The sequence below is a fragment of the Trypanosoma cruzi genome, genomic scaffold, assembly GCF_000209065.1.
Source record: "Trypanosoma cruzi strain CL Brener 1047053516759 genomic scaffold, whole genome shotgun sequence".
NCBI classification, from domain to species: domain Eukaryota; phylum Euglenozoa; class Kinetoplastea; order Trypanosomatida; family Trypanosomatidae; genus Trypanosoma; species Trypanosoma cruzi.
Window position 1 is genome coordinate 256,599 of NW_001849537.1, and position 10,867 is coordinate 267,465.

The window sequence follows — 10,867 nt, forward strand, 5'->3', positions numbered from 1 at the left end:
GAAAGAGTACCAGGCGGTACTTATGCTGCAAGGCAACAAGGCCTCTGTGCACTTTGACGGTCAGTTGCTGGCGGAATAGGAAGAGGTGCCGTTAACAGGTCAGAAGCCACCTGAGGTCCTGAGGTTTTGCTTTGGCGCGTGCTGTGGGCACTAATCCCATGTGACGGTGAATGACGTCTTTCTGTACAGCTGCCCACTGAATTCCACTGCGATGCGTGCACCCAAGGACAGGGCCCCCGCTCCGACGAGGGAAGCGGCTCCGACACCACCCGAGAAGATTCGAGTATTTGACAGCGTCAGGGAGCACATTGCTGGGAATATTACCGAAGAGAAATGAATGAGCACCACGCCCTGGACACGAATTCCCATTACAAATAGTCACCTCGCAGGGTGTTGGAGCGGCGTGAGTCCCGACGACCGCCTCGCCTCTCCCAACGACGTGGAATTGACACTGCGTGATTTAGGCGCTAACAACACCGTGCGTGTGTGCGTGTCTTGTGCGTTGCTGCTTCTACTGGGGTTGTATTTGGGTGGTGGCAGCTTTCTGAGCCACGGAGTGCGGATCTGCGACGCCTCACGGAGAATACGTGCCGCACTTCCCACCCTTTTTCACTTATCTTTTATTTCTTTAATGTTTTTACTTTTAAATGTCTTTTTAATGCAGTTCAGCTGGAGCAGTAAGTACTGTTGTTTTTTCTTTGCGTAATGTTCGGCTGCTGCACACTGTAATGAGCGACGTGTTTCCCGCTCTTGTTTGCTTTTGTTTTTGCCCACACGCGGTGCCGGCCCTGCGGCTGCGCGTCCCACGGACGGCACGAAACGAGGTTAGGAAGAGCAGGCCGGATGCCGCATGAAATGTGAGGGATGTTGTGTGGGCTGGTGGAACAGTGCAATCTCTTTTATTTATTTTAATTTCCCTTTTTCTTTTCCTGGTGCGGGCAATGTGTATATACACACGGTCGCTTCGTGCTGCATGGCACATGAAATAAAAGTCCTGCCGCATCAATTTTTCCTTTTATTTTTGGGAGTTATCCCGGACCCCCGCCCTTTTTCTTTTTTTTAAATCCCCGCGGCTTGTTTCTGTAGTTACCGTATCTGCTGTCACTGTGTGTCTCCGTGTCCCGTTGAGTGTTCCTCTGCTGACTGTGCAGTTGACATGCCCTCGTTCCTCTTTTTTCTCTTCTTTCCTGCTGGAGGCATCGATGTTCCGCTACGGCGATTGTTTGTGTTCCCCTTTGCGATGGCAGGAGGGCGACTGGGCGGCGGCCTGCTGAGTGCACTCGGAGGGAGCGGACTGTGTGCGCCGTGCCTCACTGTGAGTGTGGGACGCAATGCCAACCCGCCGGGGAAGCGAGAAGTGAAGGACTGCAGTATGTACTTGTATGTGCCCGTCCCTCTCTTTGCCGCCGTGTTTGTGCTGTGCGCATGGCTCTATCCTGCGGTGCGACGCCGATGGCGTTGCTATTTGCTGCCCTCGGATTTGCGTTGGGCTTCTCCTCTCCATGACACCGCCCTTGTGTGCGGGACAGTGAAGGGAGTGGAGATGTGTGAGGGAGTGAGGGCGGCCGTTGTTTCCGTACATTTAGATCTTCAGACACGTGGCACTACTCGGCCGCCTCTCGCAGTTCCCAGGCTGTGGATTGAGAGAATGTGAGGGTCTGCTCCAAGCAGAAGGACGACAACAAGATGCAGTGCATGACGGCCAACCTGACTGGTGTGTGGTTGCAGCGCATGGGGCACGTGCGCCAGTACGCGTTGGGCGTTGCGCTCATGATTGGGGAGGAGGGGCGGCACGACGTTGCGGCGCAGCGGGAACGCATGACGGACTGCCTGTGCTGTGAGGGGCGCGTGTTGGAGTGAGCGTGTCGTGCCTGTGAGGGACTGAGGAGAGAGGGAATAACAGTAATGGTGACTGTGGGAGTGTGAGGAACGGTGCACGGGCGAGGAGCGCTCCTCTTTTGTTTTTTGATTTGATTGTTGTTGAGCCGCGCCCACCCAATTGTTGTTGTTGTGTGACTCTCATTGCTGGATGGGACGGTGCGTGGTTGTGTGACTTGTTTCTCCTTCTTCTTTTTGCGTTGACGGGGAGTTAGTTTGTGCTGAAGGCTGCACGCAAGTGACAGGAGTGATGGCTATGATGGTGACCGGCCGTGTGCTGCTGGTGTGTGCCCTCTGCGTGCTGTGGTGCGTTGCCGGCGGTGTTTATGCGAGGGACGTTGACACCAACGCACTGGGTGGCTGCATGGCGTCGGGAGTGTTGGGTGGGAATGGATCCCACATGCCTGACGGATGCAATAAAACCGCGATTACGGTGCCTTTGCGGTCAGTACTGCCCATTACTGCCGTCGAAGCCTCGGCTGGAGAAGGTGATGCTCTTGCAACAAAGAACGATTCGCATTCAAGTGAGACTTCCAACGCTGGTGCTTCTACTGCTGGTTCCGGCGGTGGAGACAGTTCTGGCTCTGCTGGTGCTTCTGGTTCTGGTTCTGCTGGCGCTGCCGGGGCTTCTGGTGGCAGTGGAACTTCTACTGGAGGTTCTGGTTCTGGAGGCGGTGGAGGAGGTGGTCCTGCTGGACCTTCTGCTGGCGGTAAAGGCAACGGTGGCATTTCTCCTGCTTCTTCTGGTCCTGCTGTTGCTCCTTCAGATCCTCCTGCCGGTTCTCCTTCTGCTCCTGCTGCTCCTCCTGCTCCTGCTCCTCCTTCAGATACTGCTGCTGCTCCTGGTGTTAATTCTTCAGCTGGCAGCAGTGGTGGTACAGCGGGGTCACCAGGCAGTAATCCATCTAACACAACAGGAGAATCTCCAACAGGAAATCAGTCGTCTGCTGCTGCAGCGCCTAACGATTCCTCGCCAGCCGAAGGACCGGAAGGAACGACATCCGGCACTGGACACACACGACAAGAAGAAGAAGAGGAAGAAGAAAATGAAAAGCAGCAGCAAAGTGATGAGGCACAAGCCCAACAACATCAACAGCATGAACACCCCGCGGAAAACGGCGAAGAATCCGCGAAAGATGAAAACGCCCTTCGTACAAATGCCACCGCAAATACAGGCGACAGTGACAGCAGCACCGCGGTCTCCCACACCACCTCCCCTCTTTTGCCTCTTATTGTTGTTGCGTGTGCGGCTGCTGCGGTGGTGGTGGCCGCGTGAGAGTGAGGGAGAGAGAGCCGTGCACCGCCCGCACACACACTCGTCCTTCTCTCTCTGTGTGTCCCCTTGCATGGACTCTCGCCCTCACCTCACCCCACGAGGCACACACAATAATGTGCCCATTGTATATATGCATGCACACCCATGCAGACCCGTTGGTGCTCTCTTTTGCACGACACGCACCGCTGCCGTCCTGCCTGGATGCATGGGCGGAGCACCGTAACTGTTTCTGTTTTCATTGCATTGAGTGGGCGACCTCTCTCTCTCTCCCTGTGTGTGTGTGTGTTTTGCTTTACGGGAGTAATGAGAGTGTGTGTGCGCTGGTCGTCCCACGCTTTGTTTTTTTTGTTTTTTCTTCTGCTTGTGTTGTGGTTGAGTGCACCCATTCCGCTGGCTGCGTGTGTGTGTGTGTGCGATGATATGAGTAATTTGCGTGTGTGCTATCTGCCTCTCTCTGCCGTTGCTTTCTTTGGACTCCCTTGTGGCGCAGAGATGCTCTGCAATTATAGGGGCTAGCAAAAACCCAAACGCCATGTCGCTCACGCTGTGGAGTGGTGTAAACGCTGGGAATACACGCACGCACAAACTTCTGGCTGCTGCGACCCTCGCCAACGTTGCGGTGACGCCGAAGACGTGCGAGTACGGCCGCGAGAACTCGACGGCGGAATGCTGCCGCAACTGCAGCCCGTGCGGCCGCTACCCCGTGCTGCAGACGGAGGAGGGCTGTGTGTTCGAGTCCAACGCCATCCTGCACCACACCGCGTGCATTGAGCGGAGCGGCGGCTTCCTGTACGGCCTCACGCCGCTGGAGGGCAGCCAGGTGGACATGTGGCTCGACTTTTCGGCAACGGAGCTGGACGCTGCCCCCGCACCGTTTGTGCAGCACGCCTTCCGTGGCGGGCAGCGGCTCGCCAACGCGATGGACCGCGTGCACGAGGTGCTGCGTGCGCTGGAGGCGTGGCTGGAGACGCGCACATTCCTCGTGGACGAGTGCGTGGCGGTTGCGTTTGCGCCGCAATGGCACTATCGTCTGAGCGGTGCGGAGGGAGAGGCACTGACGAGGAAGTACCGGAACGCGTACCGCCTGTACAACACGGTGGTGCAGCAGCCGAAGACGGTGGAGGTGCTGCCGCCGAGCCGTTTGTGCTGGACGCGTTGAAGCGCGAGTACAGCAACACGCGAGAGCATATAAATGTGCGTGTGTGGGCGGTGTGTGTGCTGTTGGTCCTTTCGGAGACGTCAAATTTCACAGTAGCAATTCGCTCTTGGTGTTAAATTCTTTTCTTTGTGTGATTGAGAGAGAAATGAAAAAAAAAACATGCCGACAGAAGGGGTGAAACAGTTAGCACCGCCAATCAACCAGAGTGAATGGCACCATCATCCTCACCGCAGGCACTCCAAACATCAACAACTCACGCACACAGACACACGGAATAAAGAAAATGGACTGCGCCGGAAGCAAAGCAACTGCCATCAAAAGCAGAAGCCACTGCGGGTGCTTCTGCATCGCGTCAGCACACACCGAGCAACGTCCACAAAAAAAACCGGCGGAATGCAAAACGGCACAGCCACCCCTCGCAGCACAAACGCGCTGCCCCCAGCCGTTTGAATTCTTTTCCCTCCAACGCACCCGCTCGACCGCCGGCGCACAACACCCCGCACAGCCGGAGAATCCCCTGTCGGTCAATCCACGGCGGGAGAGACACATCGGCACGTGCAGCTGCTTGGCGGGAAGCAAAACACACTTATCCCAGGCACCCAAAGGCTCACCGCTCACTGGCTGCACGCCACCAACATCGCAGCTGCAACACGGCCAGGGGACGAATCGCGGGCTACTGTCCTCCATCCTCGCAAGGCGCCGCACCCTGGAAGCACGTCCGAAAGGCCAAAAACAAGCCGCATGGAGCTGCGTCTTCGATGCGCCGTGTGAGCCACACCACGGTGACCGTTGCCTTTCCGCGAAGAACACAGAGGACAGTTAAGAGAACGAAATAAAATCGGAGCCGCAGAGGGCACACACCAGCAGCACACGGCCAGCCATCATCATCGCCATCACTCCTGTCACTTGCGTGCAGCCTTCAGCACAAACTAACTCCCCGTCAACGCAAAAAGAAGAAGGAGAGAAAAGTCATTCAACCACGCACCGTCCCATCCAGCAATGAGAGTCACACACCACAACAACAACAATTAGGTGGGCGCGGCTCAACAACAATCAAATCAAAAAACAAAAGAGGAGCGCTCCTCGCCCGTGCACCGTTCCTCACACTCCCACAGTCACCATTACTGTTATTCCCTCTCTCCTCAGTCCCTCACAGGCACGCCACGCTCACTCCAACACGCGCCCCTCACAGCACAGGCAGTCCGTCATGCGTTCCCGCTGCGCCGCAACGTCGTGCCGCCCCTCCTCCCCAATCATGAGCGCAACGCCCAACGTGGACTGGCGCACGTGCTCCATGCGCCGCAACCACACACCAGTCAGGTTGGCCGTCATGCACTGCATCTCGTTTTCCTCCCTGTGCATGAAGCAGACCCTCACACCTTCTCAATCCACGGCCTGGGAACTGCGAGAGGCGGCCGAGTGGTGCCACGTGTCTGAAGATCTAAATGTACGGAAACAACGGCCATCCTCACTCCCTCACACATCTCCACTCCCTTCACTGTCCCGCACACAAGGGCGGTGTCATGGAGAGGAGAGACCCAACGCACATACGAGGGCAGCAAATAGCAACGCCATCGGCGTCGCACCGCAGGATAGAGCCATGCGGACAGCACAAACACGGCGGCAAAGAGAGGGACGGGCACATACAAGTAAACACCGCAGTCCTTCACTTCTCGCTTCCCCGGCGGGTTGGCATTGCGTCCCACACTCACAGTGAGGCACGGCGCACACAGTCCGCTCCCCTCCGAGTGCACTCAGCAGGCCGCCGCCCAGTCGCCCTCCTGCCATCGCAAAGGGGAGCACAAACAATCGCCGTCGCGGAACATCGATGCCTCCAGCAGGAAAGAAGAGAAAAAAGAGGAACGAGGGCATGCCAACTGCACAGTCAGCAGAGGAACACTCAACGGGACACGGAGACACACAGTGACAGCAGATACGGTAACTACAGAAACAAGTCGCGGGGATTTAAAAAAAGAAAAAGGGTGGGGGTCCGGGATAACTCCCAAAAATAAAAGGAAAAATTGATGCGGCAGGACTTTTATTTCATGTGCCACGCAGCACGAAGCGACCGTGTGTATATACACATTGCCCGCACCAAGAAAAGAAAAAGGGAAATTAAAATAAATAAAAGAGATTGCACTGTTCCACCAGCCCACACAACATCCCTCACATTTCATGCGGCATCCGGCCTGTTCCTCCAATTCGTGTTTTGTGCAGTCCGTGGGACGCGCAGCCGCAGGGCCGGCACCGCGTGTGGGCAAAAACAAAAAAAAACAAAAGCGGGAAACACGTCGCTCATTACAGTGTGCAGCAGCCGAACATTACGCAAAGAAAAAACAACAGTACTTACTGCTCCAGCTGAACTGCATTAAAAAGGCATTTAAAAGTAAAAACATTAAAGAAATAAAAGATAAGTGAAAAAGGGTGGGAAGTGCGGCACGTATTCTCCGTGAGGCGTCGCAGATCCGCACTCCGTGGCTCAGAAAGCTGCCACCACCCAAATACAACCCCAGTAGAAGCAGCAACGCACAAGACACGCACACACGCACGGTGTTGTTAGCGCCTAAATCACGCAGTGTCAATTCCACGTCGTTGGGAGAGGCGAGGCGGTCGTCGGGACTCACGCCGCTCCACACCCTGCGAGGTGACTATTTGTAATGGGAATTCGTGTCCAGGGCGTGGTGCTCATTCATTTCTCTTCGGTAATATTCCCAGCAATGTGCTCCCTGACGCTGTCAAATACTCGAATCTTCTCGGGTGGTGTCGGAGCCGCTTCCCTCGTCGGAGCGGGGGCCCTGTCCTTGGGTGCACGCATCGCAGTGGAATTCAGTGGGCAGCTGTACAGAAAGACGTCATTCACCGTCACATGGGATTAGTGCCCACAGCACGCGCCAAAGCAAAACCTCAGGACCTCAGGTGGCTTCTGACCTGTTAACGGCACCTCTTCCTATTCCGCCAGCAACAGACCGTCAATGTGCACAGAGGCCTTGTTGCCTTGCAGCATAAGTACCGCCTGGTACTCTTTCTTCGGCTCCCAAGTGCTCCTCCGTGTTGTTGTCGTCCCTTCGAACGCCGTCTCCCGCTTCTTATTTTGGCTGCACGACAGTCCCATGGTATGATTGGACGCAGTGTCCGCCAGCACCGCAGTCAGTGGAGGAGTGTTCCCACTCGGGGCCTATTCGATGGTCACCGATGCCATAATTGTGAAGTGGTGGCTCAAGAATACATGACGCACGTTATCATCCCGAGTGTTCACGGGCCATATTGTCCTGGACTCAAGTCCCGTGAATCGGAACCCATCGTTGTCCTTCACTGCATTCGTCACCGTTGCATGCAGGCAACGGTACTCGTCGTTCCGCGTGCCATCACTGGCCGCATCGGACGAAACTGCCACCAGACCCGCCGTGGGTATTGAAACGCTGGAGAAGAAACTGCCCTTTTGCACCCCAGCACTGAGGACGGACTTGATTGCACTCACTTCCTCCGTCAGGCGGGAAAGTGAAACGGCACGGCCCTCACCGTTGCCCCTCCGTTGTAAAAGATGCAAATCCCCGTCCGAGTGCAGCAGGGTGCTGGCGAGCTCCCAATTCACAGCACTGTCCATGACAACCGGCCCAACATAAAACGAGCGGCTGTTGGCCGTGACCCAAACGTAAAGCGGATTGGCCCTATTCTCCACCGAGGCGTGCCCTCTCTGAGTGCACAGCATGACCTTCCTTCCCTCAATGGTCGCGGTGATGAGGGCATCCACACGCAGGCTTTCTTTCTGAGAGGCTCCCGATCGTGAGTTGACACACACGCCTAAAAGCTTCTCGATGGCCTCCGTCCACGTTGCCCCCATGTCACGCGACTCGTACACCCTCCGGCCATTCTCGCAGTCAACAATCATGGGAAGTGATCCCTCCCACTCGCTGACGCGGGGTTAAGGCATTCCGCAGGGGACATGCCCTCAGAGAGCGCCCAGTTACTGCCGTTGTCCGTCGAGTAAATGGTCATGGAGCAAACGTATTCTGCCTCATTCCTCGCCATCAGAGGAAACAGGAGGGTGCCATCCTCCATCACAACACCTGCGCCACCGGAAGCAATGAACTCCGTCCGTTCACCTTCGTGAGAAGCAGAAGAGATCAGTTTCGAGAGTGTTTGGGGTCGCCCCATTCGATCCGTCCACTCTGCTTGCCACCCGTGGGATTCGTGACATCGCCCACAACCAGTTGCAGCTCCAGGCCGCCCTCTCTCCAACACCCACCTTCGTAGGACACATCCGAGCCTCCCGCAAGAAGAAACGCTCCGTTGCCCTTCGTGACTGTTGTGGAGTGGTGCACAACACCCAGACCCTCCTTTCCCTCCGCTGCACCAAGCACAGTGTGTGCCCTCCATGTATCTTTTATTGGCCACACCAACAAGAGTGGAACAATTCCACGCAGGGTCAATGTACCCCGCAACAAAATCGGAAGAAAAGGGCTTAGTTAATTGACCACCTTGACATTCGGCATCCATGTGACCCTCGGCAAAAGCAGCCACCACTCCACCAGCACTGACGAGAAGGGGTAAAACAAATGAATCCCTCGTCGTACCTGGAACAACCTCATCCCTCGGCTGCAACACCTTCTTCTGTGGAAAAATAGATCGACCCTCTCCGGCTCCTGAACACTTCTTAAATCATTCTTGCCATCATTCTCCTTTGCAGGCGTGGCTCCACAATTACCGCAGCGCAACGTCACAAAAAGAAAAAAAGAAGGCAGCACCGCGGAAGCAAACACAAGCCGGGACATGTTGGGCCTCTGCGGCTCACTCTCTCTTCCTTCCCTCCTCCTTCCGCTGGATCCGGTCACGCGGCGACGGTTGTGTGTGCGGGGTGCCTTGACTGCAGCAACACGTGAGAGCATACAAATATGTGTTTGTGTGTGTGCTGTTGGTTCTTCAGTGCCTTCGAACTTCACTGTATCGATTGGCGTTTGTTTTCCTTCCCAGTTTGAGTGTGTTTGCGCGCAGGAAATCAAATTAGAATTTAAAAAGCACCAAAACAGAGCGTGGCAGAAGAAAGGGTGGCGCCGCCATCCACAGTGTAACACACCAGCGTCGTCGTAACCGCTACAGTAATTACTCTCTCCGTCAACAACAGCTCAAGTACTGTGAGGCCGCAGGCAGAAGCAGAGACACTGACGTTTGCGCACGGGCCAATACACCCTCCGGCAAACGGCACCAACCAACAGGCAGCCAGCAGAAAGTAAGTGCAAGAAAAATCCCAAGTGCTGCGGGATCCTTGCAAGCAGCGCTCCCTCACTGCAGGGCCTCTATTAAAGCGTTCCTCGCCGCAACATCCTCACAACCCGCTCGGCGTGTCGGTGGATTTTCCCGTTCACCGGAACAAAAACAGCGGGATGCTCCGGCAGGGATCGAAGACACACAGAGCGCACCGTCGACGCGACCAACGGGCGCAGGCTCTCGTGAAGTGAGATCCCACAACCGTGATCCCTCCATTGACTCTCCTGGACGTGGAGGAGGCATGAAATGTCCTCTTCTCTACAGTAGTCCCGAAACGCAAAAAATACCGCAGGACATCCCGCGCAGCCACGGCCTCCTCAGCAGCCCGACAGTCCACGCCGTCGCACCGCTCCTCAAGAGGTCGCCAGGCCCGGTGAAGCAAGCAAAAGGAGAGCAGCAATTCGGTCAGGGCGTTCAGCAAAATAAGGCACAGCAGTCGGGTAGGCGCGGCCCATCCACGTCCTCCCCCTCAACCGACCCACCACACAGTCGGATCACACACCCAAAAAGAGCAGTGGCGCCCAAAAAAATAACACGGACACTAACGCCTCGTGCTCTCCTCAATGTAGCTTCACGGCACATCCGAGGCATCACAAGAAGGGACAAATACTTACATTCCGTCGGCATAAGCACGGGAATAAAGCGCGAATTCCGCCCTGTGAAATCCCATCCAAATAGTCTCGGCCACAGAGTGTCTGTCGCCGACCCTCAGGAAGGGCTGATGCATCGACTGCCGCTGAACGATCACTCAGCGATGCAACAAAAAGAGCCACCGTCTCTCGAGGCTAGTCACCACCCTTTCCTCCCATTGAAAGGAAAAAAGCAAAGTGACGGTGTGGGCGTGTCTAGCTGACAGAAATGGAGGAATTGACTCCAGCAGCAGAAGAAATTGAACTGATCCTCCTCCCGAAACCTTCAAAGACACCGGTCGGTCAGCTGCCGAGGTTGACGGCGCGGAGGACAACACCTTGAATGCATGGAGCACTGCAGCGGCCTGAATATATTCAGCAATATCCGCGGTCAGTCCATGAACGCACAACAAAGAGACAGCAAGTCCAAAGGGGCGTGTGAACCCGTCAACGATCACCCGCGCCGGGGGATCGCCACTCCCACCCTCTGGGGCACCTCAATGACGCTAAATATTTCCACCGCATGGCATAAAGCAGTGCCTTGCAGCACCCCATGCAGTGCAGCAATAGAAAACCATCTCGAACACGGCGTGCGACAAAGATACCAAAGGAAGGTGCAGCAAATGCCCTCCGCATCTCAGCAGCTCCAAACATCCAGTA

General features: G+C 55.8%; 2 protein-coding genes and 3 pseudogenes across 2 annotated transcripts, besides 5 other annotated features; 3 read left to right on the forward strand and 2 right to left on the reverse strand.

Annotated features, from left to right (window-relative positions):
* Window positions 1–3,378: a sequence feature (areas not merged during assembly with more than two copies in the genome that could not be assigned to a particular haplotype).
* Tc00.1047053510469.5 lies at window positions 1,687–1,860 on the forward strand (annotated as a pseudogene).
* On the forward strand, window positions 2,129–3,154 carry Tc00.1047053510469.10 (mucin-associated surface protein (MASP), putative; the record flags this gene model as incomplete). The annotated part of the gene is made up of 1 exon (XM_801478.1): window positions 2,129–3,154. The coding sequence occupies one exon, from the start codon at window positions 2,129–2,131 to the stop codon at window positions 3,152–3,154; it is 1,026 nt and encodes a 341-aa protein (XP_806571.1).
* Window positions 2,610–2,741: a microsatellite.
* Window positions 2,901–2,923: a microsatellite.
* Window positions 3,379–4,272: a sequence feature (heterozygous, non-Esmeraldo-like haplotype).
* On the forward strand, window positions 3,687–4,313 carry Tc00.1047053510469.20 (elongation factor 1-gamma (EF-1-gamma), putative; the record flags this gene model as incomplete). The annotated part of the gene is made up of 1 exon (XM_801479.1): window positions 3,687–4,313. One exon carries the CDS (start codon window positions 3,687–3,689, stop codon window positions 4,311–4,313), a length of 627 nt encoding a protein of 208 aa, XP_806572.1.
* Window positions 4,273–10,867: a sequence feature (areas not merged during assembly with more than two copies in the genome that could not be assigned to a particular haplotype).
* On the reverse strand, window positions 7,001–9,199 carry Tc00.1047053510469.30 (annotated as a pseudogene).
* Window positions 9,594–10,867, reverse strand: Tc00.1047053510469.40 (annotated as a pseudogene; the record flags this gene model as incomplete).